This window comes from Andrographis paniculata, unplaced genomic scaffold (genome assembly GCF_009805555.1).
Source record: "Andrographis paniculata isolate CXL003 unplaced genomic scaffold, ASM980555v1 Contig21END, whole genome shotgun sequence".
NCBI classification, from domain to species: Eukaryota; Viridiplantae; Streptophyta; class Magnoliopsida; order Lamiales; family Acanthaceae; genus Andrographis; species Andrographis paniculata.
Window position 1 is genome coordinate 3,708,955 of NW_026137502.1, and position 17,658 is coordinate 3,726,612.

The window sequence follows — 17,658 nt, forward strand, 5'->3', positions numbered from 1 at the left end:
TTAATATAAAATTTATGTTAATATAATTCAATTCGATATATGAACCTACTTGCAACACTTACTACCATTCTTATTCATACATATCACATGTTAATACAACACAATAATATATATATATATATATATAACATAGATTATTTCAAGAACAACTACATAGTACTGATCATTACAATAAACTGAAAGAAGTTAATCAATATAGTGTTGATTAATTCCAATCAGCACCATAACTAGCTTCTAATACAAAACACACTACATCAATAATAATAATAATTATTATTATTATTATTATTATTTTTATAACGTAAAAATTCGCCGTCATCGATCTTCATCCCCAAACCATCAGCTAATTTCTTATGAAACAACTTACATCAATTAGTGTTGCTATAGTAGGTTGTTCCGTCGCTACCGAGCGAGCTCTCCTCGCTCGGATCCGCAAACGCATCCGAACCACTCGTAGACGCGAAAGGATTCGGCGGCATAATAGGCAACCCCGGCTCTTCCATCATTTGTATCACCGTCTTCATCGACGGCCGGTCGATCGGATACCATTGTATACACCAAAGCCCGACAATTATAAGCCTCTGAACAATCGCGACATCCCCCTCGACATCGATCTCAAAATCGATATCCTTGCCCTTCTCGACCTGGCTATACATCCATTCCGGAAAATAAATTTGCATACTATCTTGCACGCTCGCGCGAAAGTTCTTCCGTCCCTCGACCATATTAAGCAAAACCATTCCAAAACTATATATATCGGACTTATACGACACCCTCCCGAAATTCCTCGAGAAAACCTCGGGCGCAATGTACCCTATCGTCCCGCGCGCCGCCGTCATCGTAATTACGCTCTTGTCCCTCGAGCACAATTTCGCCAACCCGAAATCCGCAACCTTCGGGTTGAGGTTGTGGTCGAGAAGTATGTTCTGCGGCTTGATGTCGAAGTGCAGGATTCGCTGGTTACAACCCTGGTGGAGATACTCGAGACCTTTCGCGATACCTAACGAGATCTCGTAAAGCTTGTCCCAACCGAGCTTGTTCTTACGAATCCCCCACGCGATGTACTTTTCCAAAGAATCGTTTTCTAAATACTCGTATACTAACGCGCGTCGATACCCGTCGGCGCAATACCCAACGAGACGCACGACGTTGACGTGGTGGATGTTCCCGATCGCGCCGACTTCGTTTAGGAAATCGCCGCCGTTGCCCTTTATGTTGTTGAGGATTTTGACGGCGACCGGGATTTCTTCCGACAGCTTCCCTTTGAACACTGTTCCATAGCCTCCTCGGCCTAGTTTGTACTTGAACCCTTCGGTTATTCGTTTGATGTCTGAATAACTGTATCTTGTCGGCCTTAGAGCTCTGTAATCGTCGAGGAACCGTACGATTTTTCGCGCGTTTTCCAGCTTTCTTTTCTTCTTTAGATACACACTGCATAAGCCTCCGACGGCTATTGCCACCAGAGAACTTGCCACTGCTGAAACTGCTGTGACGATTCTCTTCTTCTTCTCTATCATGTAATAACAATACCCAACGTCATAATGTAAACAAATATTTGTTTAGATAAACTTCGTTAATATTATAACAGGGTTAAAATTGTAATTTTAGTATTCATACGCTTACTGTTTTGATTGTCGCACTCAAAAGATCATTTTTTTTTCAATTTTATGAAAAATAATTAAATATTAATACCAAAATATTTTTAATTTTTTATATATAGAGTTAATGAACAAAAATGTTAAAATATTTTTTTAATTTACTACAAAATTTCGAAGACATTTTAAAAAGATAGAGATTAATATATTTTTTTGTTTACCATTTTTTTTTGTTTGTTTCAAAACAATAGTCTTGTTTCCATAAATAACCATTTATTTTTATTATACAGTTGCTACTATTTTTTACACTAATACACTCACAAAGGCAAAAAAAAAATAAAAAAATTTATCCTTTCGTACCAATATAATATCAATATTCCTTAAATTCCGTCTCTAATCTAATTAAGACTATATTTATGGAACAATGAGAGTATATTCTAATTAGTTTTCAAAAATAATAAAATAAAACCAAAATTATTATTATTAATTAATTAAAATATATTCTTTTCGTTAGTCTAAGCTTATTCCCACTTTTTCTTTTTTACTATATCCGTTATATTTATCTCATTAATATTTAATTAGTACTATATATTCAACATTTATTTATAACAAATACATTTTATCTTTATTTATTTTAATTTCTAACTAAATTTTCAAATATATTTTCAATTATTTTTTAATAAAATATTCAATTCTTTTAATTATTACTCTCTATTTAACACTTATTTATAAAATATTTTTTATTTATTTATTTTAATTTCTAATTAAATTTTCAAATATATTTTTAATTATTTTTCGTTTTTTCAATAAAATTTTCAATTTTTTCTTTTAAATTTTTTATTTTATTTTTTATTTTATTTTTAATCAATGTATCATTTCAAATTTTGAGAAAAGAAAGTATAATTGAAAAAAAAAAAACAAAACGAAAAAAGAATTGTAGATTGTCATCGATGGCGGAAATTAGGGTTACCGTGACTCTTCTGATTTGGGGAAACTGGTTTCTCGAAGCAATCAATACTGTTATCCGTTGAGTTGAATCCGCAAATCTTCCCTCTCGATTCACACTTCCGACAATCCGGATTCCTCCACCGCAATTGAGCGGTCTGATCGAAAGACAACGAGTCCGGTACGCGGACAAGCGCCGGCGGAACCGACGAAACGTTGTACATCTTCACACAGTTGGACAGCGGTGTCACATCCGACAGCGAATCCGACGAGCTAACAGTATAAACCTCAAAATCCCCACGATTCAGACACTCAATCGGGCCCCGACTGAACCTCGTCCCGATCGGGCCGGAGCAGTTGAAGAGCGTGTACGATCCCCCGTACTGGTTTCCAGGATCCGATTCGAAAGGAGAATCAGAAGAATTGACTTTCGGAGCCTTCGCCGGAAGACAGGAACTTTCCCAAACGTTGACTCCGATCACCTGCCGATCGTAGTCAATGGTTCCGGCGACGGTGGCGTTTGCCGACAGCGGGATTAGATAGTTTCCGGCGGACGCCCAAACGGACAGCTGGAAGTGGAGAACTGTATCGTTTTTCTCATTACATGTTAGTTCGAAATCGCTGCTGTAGGCGCTGCAGGTTTCGGGCGGCTGCCGGTTTTTCAGCCGGAAAGGGAACCGGACTTCCGGGCCGGACGGTTTGCACCGCGCCGGTTCGCACCGGCCGGATGCAAATTTAGGCTTTTGGAGGAGGGGAGAGGAGATTAAGAAAAGCAAGAAGACGAAGATCATGGCTATGGCTGAGGAGAGTTTAATGATTTAGGGTTCGTTTCAATTCGATTTCGTCTGTAGATATAATAATGCAATTTATTGATTGTAGAGAGGCCATTAAAAATGAAACGCGTTTTTAAGATAAAAGAGGCTTCTTCTTTTTTGTCCTAATGTTGACTGAGTGAGTGGTGAGTGATGTTTGGGCAATTTTCACACGTTGACTTTGGTAACGGTCTTCGCGGGCTGTGTATCGAATGGTGTTTGTTGTCTTAGATCTTTTTATGTGATTGTTTTAAATTCTGTTTTCGATTTTCAGAGACCTACTTTGATTCGGGTGTGTTCCTTTTGATTGGATTGACAAAAAAATTTTGATATTAAAATAATGTGTGATGAAATATTTGGAAAGAAAAAAAAAAAAAAAAAATTGACATTGACACAAAAATTAAGGAATAATAGTATTATATTTATTGAGTATTTCTAAAATACTAAAATAAATGTGAAAAAGTAAGAATAATTTTGTAAAATAAGGAGTTAGTACCAAAAATGAAATAAGACTGTTGTTTTAGGACGGACGAAAATTATTGTTTTGGAACAGATGAAGTATATTTTTTTTCAAAGAATGCAAAGTTTAAATAGCAAAATATTAGAGTTTATGTGTAAAAAAAAAACTTTACTGTTAATTTTAATTTCGTTTAGAGTTGTGTTCCAACTCTCACAAAGACACTATCTGAATTGATAATTGACTCTATCATTTTTTTATATCTCTATGATAAACTCAAATTAGTTTTTTAAATACTATTCAAGTCCGAGACAATGTTATTCCATTTGTTCCAATTTTTTTTGTCCATTATTTTTATTTTTGAAATTTTTCTTTAAATCTTCTATTATAGAACTTGAATTTGCATCTCAACGTAAATTTGTATAGTAGTCGGATTCTTACAGGCAACATTCTTAATATATCAAGAAAGATATTAATTTTTTTTTAGACATCTTCAAATATTGTCCGTCGCGTATAATTTATTTAAGTATAACTTGTCGTGTCGATCTGACTGGCAAATTAGTTAGCATCTTCCTCAAGCATTTGAATGACTTGTTCAATAGAGGGACGATTGCAAGGAAACCACTCAATGCACCATAGCCCCAAAACTCCAATCTTTTTCAACTCCCAATCTTCATTCTTCAATCTATTACACACCCATTCTAGAAGCTTCTCTTCCCCTTCTCGCCGTCGTTGCCCCGCTGCCCCTTCGTCGGAATCGCTCATTCTCGAAACCATTTCAAGCACCACCATTCCAAAACCGTAAACATCCGCTTTCCGGCGAGCAATTCCGTCGCTAGTCGACGATAACTCCGGCGCCGTATAGTCATTCGCTTCTCGATCATCACTCAAAGGACATACCAACACTTTCGGATTGAAGTCTCGATCGACCAATACGTCGCGAGGATTAATCTTCAAATCGAAAATATTTCGACCGCACCCTCGACGCACGTATTCGATGCCTTTCGCAATCCCGACCGCAACCCGTCGTTGCGTCTCCCCGTCGAGTATTTCCGAAGACATAATCTCTTCTAGCGCGCCACGTGGCGAAATCTCGTAAACGAGAGCTTTTTTTGGCTCGTCTATGCAATATCCGATCACTCGAAGCACGTTTTCATGATGCATTGCGCCCATTCTGTTGATTCCGTCATTTAAATCGTCGGCACTTATTGCAGAACATCGGAGAATCTTGACGGCGACCGGAGTTTTGTCCGAAAGCATCCCTTTGTAAAGTGATCCTTGTCCGAGTTTCTCCTCGAAATTTCGAGTGATTCTTTTTAAGTCCTTATAAGAACATCGAATCATAGCCTTCATATGTTCGTGATTTGCCGATGATCTTTTGAACCTTGTGAGGTTGTCTCGGTTTCTTTTCGCTGAGTATATAACGGCTACAATGAACAGTACGAGTACAGTTCCTACAGTTACACCTGTAATGACAAAATACTTCAACTCAAAGATCATATCTTTTAAAACAAATGTGTGATTTGAAATCAATAGTATGGTTGCAAATTGAATAATTTTGTTTGATTTAAAATTTTGATATTTGAATTCGAAATTTGTAATTGAATTGAAATATATTTTTTAATATTCATTCTAATAAAAATATATACAATGTAAAAAGATAATATACAACTCTATTTTCAAATTAAATAAATCAAACTAATTTACGTATAATATTAATTTTTAAAATTTATATAAATAAGTATAATGAAAATTATAACTATACAATATTAATATTAATTTTATTTTTATTTGAAGTAGAAAGTATTTTTGTGTCAATTTGCAAATTTGTGGTGTATTTATTTTTTTATCAAACTGTCTCTATCATTTTTGAAAATTTAATTATAAAACTTTCAAAAACACAAAACTAATCGAATTTTTAATCAAATACTTAATGTTAATGTTAATACAAAATTTGACTCAATGCTTAAATCGAATTGAATAATTTAAAAATTATTTTAAATCGATTACAAATATCATTTAAATTTCAAAATAAATCGAATAATTTCAAGCATATTAAATCTACTACTACAATTTTTGTTTCGATTCGATTAGTATCCAAAAAAAAAAAAGACTCCTCTTACCTACTACAACAACTCGAACACTGTCTCTTGATCCATCTGTAATCCCAAATAATTTCTTTGTTCAGACAAAGATTAATCTTTTAAGACAAACAAAATCACAATATTTAATTAAGGATGTTCAAAAAAATTTTAACATACCAAGTTTGAAGCATTCAGTTTGCCCTGCAATGCTGCCATTCCTAAGCCTACAAGATCTTCCCTTTCCATAACAATTATGACAATCTGGTTTTCTCCAATGAAGATAATACGGTGTCCCGCCGTAATCGTCCGGTTGCCGGCCGTACAAATTATCCGGCACGAAAGAAATGTTGTACATGGGGAAGCAAGACGAGCGAGGAGGCAACGACGTGATCTCGTAAATAGAACCAAACGCAACGACTTCATAGCTCTGGCTGCTAAGGCAAGCGACACGATTGCCGTTATCCCGAGCATTAGTACAATTGAACAAAGTGTATCCCCCGTCGTATCCCAGTGGTTCAACCTTGTCGAGATATTTTAAATATTTAGTTTATAAGTTAAACTATATTTCTATAATTATAATTAGATAGTTATCATATGTCTATTTATAAGCTTAACTAATTTTTAATAGGGTAAATTTCAACATATATGTGTTACATGCTTTTTTATTTTTTAATTTTGAAAATAATTTATATTTAATTTATTGCATATTTATCTGTTAAGATATGAAAAAACTTGTATGAAATCTACATTCCTTCTATTATTTAACAAATTTGTATTATAAAAAAGTACACATAGATATTTTATAGAAAGATAGAAATATACCCTCATGAATGCAAATAATTTATTCGAAATAAATTATTTTTTATTGTAATATTAAATAAAAATATATCAAAAATTCAACTTTACTATCAAATGTTGAATTGTTTACATGTATCATCCATTTTTATTTTTATTTTTTAATGATAAAGTTGGATTCTTAGTATTTGTTTCTTTACAACTACAATGATAATATGTTTGTTGCATACAAATTATTTGCATCTATAAGATGTTTATAATTTTCTTAATTATAGTCGGAATGAAAAATTTTAAAAAAATTTTCTATTATATCACATTCCCTCTGTCCCAAATTATATATAGGTCATTTGAGATTTTTCAATACATTAAAAAATAATAATATTATATAATATGTAGAATTATGTAAGAGTTTTTAATATTTTTGTCCTTAACTTTATATATAAAATAATTATATACTTAATAATATGTTTTTAATTTAAATAAATAATATTTTGGTATTAATGTATATTTAGTATTTATATAATAAGAAATGATACTTGAAATAAACTTTTTATTTTGAATTAAAACAGAGAGAAATATGCAATAAACTAAAGCATATAATATAGGTGTCTATATCCTAATTTACCGGCAATCTGAAATTCTGCAAAATGTAACATACCTCGAACGGAAAGGCCGAAAAGTTCGATCTCGGGGGCCTTTCCGGGAGGCAGGATCGCGCCACCGAGTTTCTTACGAGCATCTTTTGCTCCTTGTAGTCGATAACTCCGACGGACACGGTCATGTTCAATGGAATAGTAACTTTGTCGATAGATGCTTTCACCGGAAACAAGAAATCGAGCTCTGTGTCTCCACTTCGACTGCACGACAGCTCAAACCCTGGAAAACCACACCAATCAGGGTGTCGATTCTTTAACCAAAAAGGGAATCGAACAACTGGCCCTGAAGAACTGCAGCTGGCCGGCTTGCAGACATCGTCGCAGTTCGATAATCCAACGAAGAAAATCAAAGTACAGAGTATGATCTTCATGTCTTGATGGGAACTTCTCAACCTTTCATTACATCCTTAAAGTTTGCTTCTTTTTTCTTTCTACATTACCAACTGATCTTGATGTGTTGACTTGCAAAAAAACGCGTGAATTGATCAGATCGAATGATTCTTGAAATCTTTGACTTGTATAAATAATTCTGTGTAGATATGATTAAAATAAGATAGAAGCTTCGACGAAAAACGTCGATATGTTCTTATTTCTTCGATCGTATTGTCTCGCAAGATTTTCGGACAAAATTTTAGCAAAAAAATGTCGAAAGAAATGCAGAATCTTGCTGTTTTGATTCTTTTTGTATGTTCTGCTGCAAGAATCGGAGGTAAGAACACCTCAGGCTGTGTTCCGTCGTCGTGTGGCGATATCGTTATTACCTACCCTTTTCGACTGCGAGGCGATCCTCCGAATTGCGGCCATTCGGACACCATTTTCATGCTCGACTGCCACGAGAATCGAACGACGATGAAGACCAAATCGAGAAGCTATCGCGTGCAAGAAATCAGTTACAGAAATTTCTCAGCGCGAATATCCGATCCCGGCGTTGACAGCCACAATTACTCGTCCTGTCCGATCTATTTCTCCTCGGATGTCGACATTTTGTCGAGCTACATTTCGGTTAACTATGACAACCATGTCGACGTGGCGTTCTTCAAGTGTCGAAAGCCGGTGAACAATCCGTTGTACGTCGAGAGCCCTTTCTGCAGCGATACGAGTGCTCGTCGTTCGAACGTTTCTCGAGATTTCTATACGTACGTCGCAGCCTCGAGGATATTGGTTTCGGAATTGGAGGAATCTTGCACTTACGACGCCGTGACGGAGGCCTCGTTTCCGTCGACTTTGCGTCGAGGCAACTACACGTATTCGCAGGTTCATGATTTGATGGCTTACGGATTCGAGCTTTCGTGGAAACGAGTGTTGTGCGTCGAATGTGAGGACGGCGGGGGAACTTGCTCGATCGAGAACAACGGTAGAGTTCGATGTCGTCGTTATTGCTACGAAGACACGCCCCTTTCGGAGCGTAGTTTCGTCTGTAAGAAAACGTTCATTACCTCTCTTTTTCTTGCATCTCGAAGTATTAACTGACAACATATGATATAACTATAGATAGTACGCCATTTTTATTTCAACACATTGCAGCGCTGAATGTGTGTTCGCACACAGTATTACCACATATAACAACATATGATATAGTCTCACACAACATATATATAATAATTGATTTTAGTACTTGATATACTCTCATACAGCACATGTTGTAATTATGAACAAACAATACATGTTTTTATTACAAGCAATACATGTTGTATATAATTAAGACATATATTGTTTCTGTATTTTACGTGGCATGCTGCTGTAATCATTCCCATATTAGAAAGATTGATATTGAATTTTGTCCGAAACTATGCAGGCAAACTGGACTACTATCTTCGTAAGTTTCACGGTTCGAATTCTTTCAACGTATCCTTATTCGCTCGGCATTCTAACGCTTCTTTTCGACAGCTTACATTATGATCGCCGTCTTCGCGATAGGTAAGATTAAGTCCCCGAAGGCATCAGACGTAATAAAATGTTTCACACGATCAATCCTTTGGTTGTTGTTGTTGTTAGGACAGGAGGGATCATAGGACTGAGGTTCTTGTTAGGGATTACGATGTTGATCGCGCTGATGTGGCATCGATATCGAGCCCAGGATTGCTCGTCCGATAACAGAGAAGCCGTCGAAGAACTCTCGAGGCTTCAGACAAACGGAATCCCCATTAATTACAGTTATAGAGAGATCGAAAAGATGACGAGAAACTTCGAGGCTAAAATAGGCGAAGGAAACCGAGGAAGCGTTTTCGCCGGCAAGCTTAAAAGCGGTCCTCCCGTCGCAATAAAGGTATTCAAAATGTCGTCAATTAACGATCGAGACTTCGTCAGCATCGTCTCGAAAATGGCGAAGATTAACCATCTGAATTCTGTGAAACTAATCGGATTCTGCATCGAAGGCTCGAGACGAGCCTTCGTGCACGAGCTCGCAAAATGCGGCACGTTGGCAAGCCGCATTTCATCGTTAACCTGTCGACAGATTCTCCGAATATGCCGCGGGACAGCGCTCGGGATCGAGTATTTGCACGGCGCGGAAGTCCCGCACCTCGGCATCGAGCCGTCGAACATTTTGCTCGACGAGGATTTCAATCCGAAGATCAAAGATCGCGGAATTAAAGACGTGACGGCTACGGGATACGCAGCGCCGGAGCTGTTCTATAAACACGTCGGCGACGTCTCGTGCAAAGCCGACGTATACAGCTTCGGAATGGTGATGATGGAAATGGCGGGAAAATTGCGGGTTTTGAAATCCGGCGAGACGGACTTCCCGTTGTCGATTTACGAGCGATTGAACAAAGGGAAGCGGATGGAGATCGACGGCGGAGATGAAGAAGAGGAGATGAGGATGAAGAGGATGGTTATGGTGGCGCTGAGATGCGTTCAGATTAGGCCTCAAGACAGACCTTCGATGAATGAAGTTGTCGGAATGTTTGATGAACAGATAGAATCACTGCAGCTGCCTCCGAATCCTTTCCGGGCGTCAGTGTTTAATGATATGTAAGATGCAAGGAAGAAACAAACTATATACTCTCTCCCATCCATTGGAAGAGTGACCTTTGGCCTTTGAACATAAACTTTTAAATATTTAGATTATATTAGATTATAATAAAAAAAATAAAAATATCCTTATTAATAATATAAAAGTAATGATATTTGTGTAATATAATTTAAATTGAGAGAGTGTTTATTATGTTACGTAGATAGTACAATTATTAAATTAAAAAATAGGACAGACGAAAATAAAAAATGATAACATGCGACGATGGGAGTATATAATTTTGTCATATTTTGTATGTATTTATTTTTATATTTAAAAATACTTATTTTTTATTTTTACTAAAAATAATCATGTATTACTATCAAATGTCTACTCTTCATTTAAATTTAAAAAAATATACATAAAAATAAAATATCAAAACATCTGCTATCTATTACAAAACTCCAAAAAAAAAAAAATTCCTTTAGAGTAGACGGTGTAACCACTGTTTATAATTTATAAAACACAAGCTAAAAATCAACAATTAAAAAAGAATATATTATTCCCTCCGTATCAATATAATAGTCTTGTTTATTATTTTTGTCTGTTTCGAAACAATAGTCTTATTTACTATTTTTGTCCGTTTCAAAACAATAGTCTTGTTTCCATAAATAATCATATAACCGTAAAATTACCCATACTTTTTCATTTTTATTACACAATTGTCACTATTTTTTTACAATAATATACTCACAAGGGCAACAAAATTTTTTATCCATACTTTTTACCCACTAATATAAATATTCTTTAAATCTTGTGTCCAAACCAATTAACACTATATTTATGGAAACGGAGGAAGTATATTTTATAGTCTAATAGTAATGTTTTTATATAATATTATATTTTAATTTTTAAATATTAATTTATATAAATTTTAATAATTTGAGGTATATAATCTACTATTTTAAAAATTAAATATGAAAATGTAGACAACAAAAAATAATTTTAAAATATAATATATAAAATGTGAGTATTGGTTAATGAGTTATATATATATATTTATAAAAAAATTTAATTTGAAATTTAAAAATTTTAATTCTTTTTGATATATTTAATTATTTCTTTATTCGTTTTGAAAAAATATGAATAGTTAAAATGACCGCCCGCATTTTGCATTGAATAAATGAGAATTGTTATAATATAAGAATATTAAATTGTGAAATATTCATATTACATATAAAGGGCTGGCGCATTGGCCCATGGGCTTGCAATATTCGGCCCAGATTTGGTTTGGACTAATGGCACACTCGTAATATACAATTTTTACAATACAGAATTAATTATATTGAGGTAGATCGCTGATTCTTGAGTAGATTGCCATTAATTAATTAGTGCTATATTATATAATATTTGAATTTTGAAATGAACGAAAGTCAAGTCAAGTCTAATCATGCTTAGTATCTCTATCATACAAATAAAAAATTAAAATAGAAAAATATATGGAAAATAATTTAATTTTGTTAATTATGTGATTATGTTACAGCTAAGCCAATTGATTTATAGGTGACATGCATGCAAAAAAATGGCTGTAACCATGTTGTCCATTCCATAATAATTACATACACAAAATCAAATAAGTTAATATTTTAAGAGAATATTTATTTATTTAGAATTTACAGCTAAGATTTCACTTCGGGATCTCCGTATGGGTTCGGTGGACCAGGTGCTGAGGACCGGACAGCAACTTATAATGCCACGTCGCCGCTCCTTTGCTCGGTGGTGACATAGACAAGCATACACCGCTTTCTGGGCACCGCCACTTCGCAACAAATTTCCTCTTCACCCACGCAACTCTGCTCCACTAATCGCTGGTGGATGGATGGATGGATGGATGATGGATCGGCAATTGCTCGCTAGGGTTTCGGAATCATCTTCTTTTTGATGTAATGATTGTGTTTATTCGTCAATTGTGTGCGATGATAGGTTTTTTTTTTTAGGCTGATTCGATTTCAATGGTAGGATTCGGATCTTCTGCAGATCTTCAATTTGATCCGATACGTGGCTCCAGTTTTGAACGATTTGATCTAATTGTGCTGTCGTGCCTTTTTTTTTTTTTTTTTTTTGGCTTTTAAATTCGGAATTTTGTTAAGTGATTCTTAAATGGAAACATGTTTATGGATCTGTGGTTGTTTTTGTGGCTTCACGAATCATTTACTTTTGAGTGTAAGAGTTAATCTTTTTTAGAATATCCTTGTTTTGATTGAATCTATTGATTAGCCTTTTCTGAGTGACTTTTTTTCGGGTGGGCGGGTTATATTTGTGGAGAGTGATGAAGATGACGTAGTGAGATTATGATGAATCTCGTATCTGAATGAATTTGAACTTGTGTGTTGTGTTGGAAGACTTTTGAAAGTGAAAACGGTGAAATATTGTGATTCATGAACTTGTTTGACAGCCGAATGTTAAAGAGCATTTTATCATTACAGTTGATGAAAAGGTTTTCGGTTGGTGGATCTCTTCACAGGATCTTACTGTTTACTACTGGCATTTATAAGCATAATGAATATGCAATGAAATTGATTTTCTCCCTGATGACAATAAAACTGATTATTGGTGTTGTTTTTTTGTTATTTTGTAGCCTGTGTTAGATTCAGTTCTGAGATCAAAGCATCATCAGCTTTAAATGTTATGCAACAGTTTTTTGAGGTCTGTGAGTCTTTGCTCTGGACACACTGAGGTCAGGCAGTTTAGATACTTCTGTGGACTATCGAATGCAACAAGATTCCCTACTAATTTTTGGAACTTTAAGTTTGGAATAAAAAGAAAGATGATGGTGGATTCTGGCGCACCGGCCAAGGGATTGACAGTTGATGTTTTACCAGAGAAGATTGATGACGACAACTATGTCGGCGGATGCTGGAAGAGGTGATGGAATATTCAGGTTTCCTGATTTGTTATAGTTATTTGGAAATTAGATATTATTTAAGTGATCGTTTGGTAAGGGACAAATTCCTCGTATGGTAGTTAGTTCATTATGCGCATGAAGCATTAGGCTATAATCATGTAGGCTTTGATTTTTGTTTTTTCAGCTTTTTTCGTCATCTTGCGTGTTCTCTACGTTGTTTCTATTATTGCTGCAACCCATCTAAGGTAGTTAATGATGCTTGGTGATTGTATGCGCAAACCAATGTTTGGTGAAAACACTTTTCCATTTGACAGTATATACGTTGACTAAATACGTACTTTTCGATTTCATTTGTAAAATAAATATTCCTTCTCAACCATTTATTTGAGAAGATATTTTTATTTACAGTTTTGGGAGGGAGTGAAATAAATTGTCCCAAGATGAGATAGTTTTCTTGTATTTTTAGATCAAACACTTAAAAGACCATATTTTAGGGAGTTCTGTAAGCTTTGAGTTTTTCCCAAATGAATTGATATTTAGGCTACTGTGGTTGCTTATTATGGATAGTTCTAGAACATGTTATACCTGCGTTGAGTGTGAATATGATTGCACTGCCGATGATGCTATTACTATCTTCACATGGCATGAACATGTTCACCGTGTGATTTGAATCTGCTCAGGTTGCATTTAAATCTTATTTCCTAATTGCAGTGAAGATGGAAGTTTAAGATGTGGTTATTCCAGTTTTAGAGGAAAAAGGGCAAGCATGGAGGATTTTTATGACATCAAGGCTTCCAAGATTGATGGACAGCCAGTCTCCCTCTTTGGCGTATTTGACGGTAAGTTCTCGTCTCAATTACCTTTCTTCTGATGCATAAATAAATGGCTGAAAGTTTAGGACGCTGTCTGGAGAGAAAACACTAATTTTTGTTGAGCCACTTAAAGATAAAACTGATCTGTGTTTCAAATTATAAGTATATGGATGAAAATCTGATCATGATTGTCAGTTATGATTGATCACTGGCACTCAGAAAATGTATTAAAGTTGATCTAGGAATAGGAATATAGGCTACCTAGTTCTGTTTGCGCATTTTCTAGCTTTTACAAATCCTTTTCTTAGGCATTGAACCTCAACTGTTATTCAGCCTGAACTTTTTGTTAAACACCATTTTCTATTATTTCCAGATCAATGTTAAAAGTTTGTATAAGATTGAATTCTGGAGTTGTCTACGACATCATCTCGTGCATGTCTTGTTGAAACAATTGTGTTAATCATTTCATATAATTTAAGTTTCTAATCTTGAGGAGAGTACAAGCGGTGTTCTTTCCTAATGAGAATCTGTGTTGACAGGACATGGTGGACCTCGCGCTGCAGAATATTTGAAGGAACATCTCTTTGAGAATCTTATGAGGCATCCAGAATTCTTAACCAACACAAAATTAGCTATAAGTGGGTTGAAATCCAATCTCCATTTGCTTTTAATTCTAAATAACTTTTTCTTTGCTGCTATTTTCCCTGAGTATGCACTGAGATATACAGCAAATGAAGGATTCTTTGGAAAACACGTAGTAAAATATTTGGCTTTACACAGTTGAAAAGATTAGGTATAACCTGGTCCATCTAGAACTTGTTACAAACTAATGTCATTCACTGTTTCCCAATGTGGTAAATTTGTGTATTCATGACTAAGTTATAAGCCGCTCTGACTATACAAATTGGACTGCGGAAATTTACTATAAATGGTTTTGTGCTATAGATTATTCTTGGAACTACAAGAAAATGACACTTTGTTATGTGTTAATGTAATGGCTTTTGTACTTTGTTAGTGCTCTGTAGTAATACATACAAATCCACAGGTGAAACATACCGACAGACGGACAGAGAGTTTTTGAACTCCGAAAAAGACACCTTTCGTGATGATGGTTCAACAGCTTCAACAGCAGTTCTTGTTGGAAATCACCTTTATGTTGCTAATGTTGGAGATTCTCGAACTATAATATCAAAGGCAGGAAGAGGTATTATTTTTATAAAATTTCATTGAACAATCGACGTAAATTGAGGGGCTGATGATTTTTCTTTGTTCCCTATGGAAATTAGATAGAATAAATGGAGATTTGGTAATCTGAGCGTTTATCAAGTTATCTATGAGCATGAATATTTAGTTTAACTGTTGTTTAATACAAATGAGTGAAGCTCCAATGAATATTTTCATTTAGAGTTCTTGTTCATCTTGAAGCTCGATCTCTTCTAATCTCCTTTCGGTGGACACTGTAAAATATTCATTTCCTGAGATTTCCTCATCAGCTAAACACGAAATTACTTTCCTTTTTATTACTTTGCCTTCTTCGTGCGAGAAACTAGTTCACTAGGGAAATGGAAAATTTAATCTTTTTTTCCCCTAACAGTTTGAAGTTTGGACTTGTCAATAGTATCTTAATCAATAATGCATTTCTTTTCCACTATTAACGTTTTTAAGGAATAGAAGTGCTTGGGGTTAATTGTACTTCCATCGATCTCGTGAACACCTAAAATGTTTTTGAAAGTAATCTGGTTTTTTTCCTTACACAACAGCAATTGCACTCTCTGAAGATCACAAACCGAATAGAAGTGATGAGAGGAAGAGAATTGAAAGTGCGGGTGGTATTATTATGTGGGCAGGTTTGTACTCTTTTATCGTGTTTATATTTACATGCTCCATATATATATATGCATTGTAGCAAGCATCATTATTTTCCTGCGAATGATTTAATTATTATCAGGAAACATGCTGAAGTTTCATTAATGTAAAATAGAATACACTCGGTATCTACCATGCCAGTATTAGGAGTTAATTACGATGCCACACAACACATGTGAAAAACAAGGTCTGACTAATGAACCAAATGATCTTCTGCATCGTATGTGTTTTTTATGTTCTGCCGCTTTGTTCATATGAGATATCATTTATTCTCCAGTCAGTAAAATAAAACATAAAAACACAGGCTAACGATTGAACGAGTCAAATGATCTACATTACTAGAGTTGATTGTCGTTTGGTAGTTGTCTCTAAGCAAAAGAAGTACGAAATATTTGAAGAACATGGATGTGCTTATATAATTATTTTCTCTACCAGGCACTTGGAGGGTTGGTGGCGTTTTGGCTATGTCTCGCGCTTTCGGAAATCGCTTGCTGAAGCAATTTGTTGTTGCTGAGCCTGAGATTCAGGTACTCGTAATTTTATTATTCCTCTGTCATCGAAAAGTATGCTTATTTTTATTATTTTGGTTGTTATCCTAAAGTATTCATATTTTCCTTATTCGTAAAAAAAAATCATATCTACTTATTGTCATTTTGTATTTTTTACTATCCACATTAAAACTTGTACCCAAGGAGGAAGTATTGTGTTACGACTTTGTACATCTGCTATAATGAGCTTGTCATTTATTTTCCGAATCCGATCAGATCATAAAAGCCTATTTTCGGATTCTAAAACACTCGACGAAATCCGGTGCAATATTTACGATGTTCTGAACCCATTTTTAAAAACGTTGCAGGAACAGGAGATCGACAAAGATCTTGATCTGCTCGTGCTCGCCAGCGATGGCCTTTGGGATGTCGTCCCAAACGAGGTAACCTGACTTCTTGTCTTGTCATTACATTGCCTTCTCTCCATCTATCGGTTGTCGAATTGTAAACGGCGGATAATATTTCCAGGATGCTGTTTCGATAGCGCAATCAGAAGAAGAACCGGAAGCAGCTGCTCGAAAGCTGACAGAAACCGCCTTCACTCGCGGAAGCGCCGATAACATCACCTGCGTCGTCGTCAAGTTCTGCCACGACAAAACGAATCCCGAAGAAATTCAGCAGCAGCAGCCCCTTGAGGTCCCTCCCGAGCCAGAGGAAACCCAGCAGCAGACCGTCGATGTCAACGGTAAACCTCGACTGCCCGAAATCGAGCATGTCGAAGCTGAAGCCGAAGCCGCTCCTCAACCCCATAGCGAAGCAGGCGAAAGTCCACCGGGCGAAACCCGCTAAAGCGATTGAATTTTGCGATGTGGGGATGTCGACGGGACGGGACGGGACGGGACGGGATCTGTTTTGGATTTGTTCATTCATTGGTTTGTTCGATCATGATGGAATGGTCGTGAAGGTTGGTAAATCTCAAAGGGTGGTGTAATATTATTATTATTATTATTATTATTATTATGGATGTTTGATTGTGTTTTTGTTATTATTGGTATGATTTTTGATTTCGTCCTATGAGGTAATCTCTTCGCTTTCGCTTTGGGTAGATAGGTCAAAATTAATAAATAATGGTATTTTGATATAATAAATAATACTTTTTATTTATTAAAATAAAATACTCCTTTTGTCCCGAAATTCTTTTCCTTGAAATTTTTAATATTAATATTATTTTGTATGTCTGTTCCACTTATTATATTCATATTTTAATATTTGTATGTTGTATTTATTTTT

The 17,658-nt window shown here is 35.3% G+C and overlaps 4 protein-coding genes across 7 annotated transcripts; 2 read left to right on the plus strand and 2 right to left on the minus strand.

Moving 5' to 3' along the window:
• Positions 1-94: 94 nt before the first annotated feature.
• LOC127245014 (rust resistance kinase Lr10-like) lies at positions 95-3,422 on the minus strand. Its single transcript, XM_051265658.1, has 2 exons — positions 2,566-3,422; positions 95-1,510 (listed from the first exon to the last, which is right to left on the minus strand). Exons 1-2 carry the CDS (start codon positions 3,329-3,331, stop codon positions 369-371), a joined length of 1,908 nt encoding a protein of 635 aa, XP_051121615.1. The 5' UTR covers positions 3,332-3,422; the 3' UTR covers positions 95-368.
• Positions 3,423-4,215: 793 nt separating this feature from the next.
• Positions 4,216-7,743, minus strand: LOC127244966 (rust resistance kinase Lr10-like). 2 transcript variants are annotated; one of them, XM_051265589.1, is made up of 4 exons: positions 7,347-7,743; positions 6,071-6,413; positions 5,933-5,968; positions 4,216-5,275 (listed from the first exon to the last, which is right to left on the minus strand). In XM_051265589.1, the coding sequence occupies exons 1-4, from the start codon at positions 7,713-7,715 to the stop codon at positions 4,368-4,370; spliced, it is 1,656 nt and encodes a 551-aa protein (XP_051121546.1). In that variant the 5' UTR covers positions 7,716-7,743; the 3' UTR covers positions 4,216-4,367. The 2 variants fall into 2 exon arrangements, with proteins under 2 accessions (XP_051121546.1, XP_051121547.1); XM_051265590.1 differs by lacking the exon at positions 5,933-5,968.
• Positions 7,744-7,938: 195 nt separating this feature from the next.
• On the plus strand, positions 7,939-10,389 carry LOC127244970 (rust resistance kinase Lr10-like). Of its 2 annotated transcripts, XM_051265596.1 has the most exons (5): positions 7,939-8,761; positions 9,140-9,160; positions 9,232-9,261; positions 9,345-9,610; positions 9,800-10,389. In XM_051265596.1, the coding sequence occupies exons 1-5, from the start codon at positions 7,987-7,989 to the stop codon at positions 10,319-10,321; spliced, it is 1,614 nt and encodes a 537-aa protein (XP_051121553.1). In that variant the 5' UTR covers positions 7,939-7,986; the 3' UTR covers positions 10,322-10,389. The 2 variants fall into 2 exon arrangements, with proteins under 2 accessions (XP_051121553.1, XP_051121552.1); XM_051265595.1 differs by having other exon boundaries at positions 9,345-10,389.
• Positions 10,390-12,061: 1,672 nt separating this feature from the next.
• On the plus strand, positions 12,062-17,442 carry LOC127245193 (probable protein phosphatase 2C 76). Of its 2 annotated transcripts, XM_051265951.1 has the most exons (9): positions 12,062-12,240; positions 12,936-13,222; positions 13,914-14,041; positions 14,554-14,652; positions 15,060-15,218; positions 15,775-15,861; positions 16,316-16,407; positions 16,737-16,811; positions 16,897-17,442. In XM_051265951.1, the coding sequence occupies exons 2-9, from the start codon at positions 12,981-12,983 to the stop codon at positions 17,215-17,217; spliced, it is 1,203 nt and encodes a 400-aa protein (XP_051121908.1). In that variant the 5' UTR covers positions 12,062-12,240; positions 12,936-12,980; the 3' UTR covers positions 17,218-17,442. The 2 variants fall into 2 exon arrangements, with proteins under 2 accessions (XP_051121908.1, XP_051121909.1); XM_051265952.1 differs by lacking the exon at positions 12,062-12,240 and having other exon boundaries at positions 13,090-13,238.
• Positions 17,443-17,658: the final 216 nt, after the last annotated feature.

Bases quoted from the DNA above. Each gene is read 5' to 3' on its own strand.
- LOC127244970 (XM_051265595.1), top strand. From the start codon at position 7,987: ATGTCGAAAGAAATGCAGAATCTTGCTGTTTTGATTCTTTTTGTATGT. The intron at 9,161-9,231 runs GTAAGTTTCACG...TCTTTTCGACAG, and splicing joins CAAACTGGACTACTATCTTC to CTTACATTATGATCGCCGTC. The intron at 9,262-9,344 runs GTAAGATTAAGT...TTGTTAGGACAG, and splicing joins GATCGCCGTCTTCGCGATAG to GAGGGATCATAGGACTGAGG.
- LOC127244966 (XM_051265589.1), bottom strand. From the start codon at position 7,715: ATGAAGATCATACTCTGTACTTTGATTTTCTTCGTTGGATTATCGAAC. The intron at 6,414-7,346 runs GTATGTTACATT...TATCTCGACAAG, and splicing joins TTTCGGCCTTTCCGTTCGAG to GTTGAACCACTGGGATACGA. The intron at 5,969-6,070 runs GTATGTTAAAAT...TTGGGATTACAG, and splicing joins AACTGAATGCTTCAAACTTG to ATGGATCAAGAGACAGTGTT.
- LOC127245193 (XM_051265951.1), top strand. From the start codon at position 12,981: ATGTTATGCAACAGTTTTTTGAGGTCTGTGAGTCTTTGCTCTGGACAC. The intron at 15,219-15,774 runs GTATTATTTTTA...CTTACACAACAG, and splicing joins AATATCAAAGGCAGGAAGAG to CAATTGCACTCTCTGAAGAT. The intron at 16,408-16,736 runs GTACTCGTAATT...AAAACGTTGCAG, and splicing joins TTGCTGAGCCTGAGATTCAG to GAACAGGAGATCGACAAAGA.
- LOC127245014 (XM_051265658.1), bottom strand. From the start codon at position 3,331: ATGATCTTCGTCTTCTTGCTTTTCTTAATCTCCTCTCCCCTCCTCCAA. The intron at 1,511-2,565 runs GTAACCCTAATT...ATTACATGATAG, and splicing joins CCCAAATCAGAAGAGTCACG to AGAAGAAGAAGAGAATCGTC.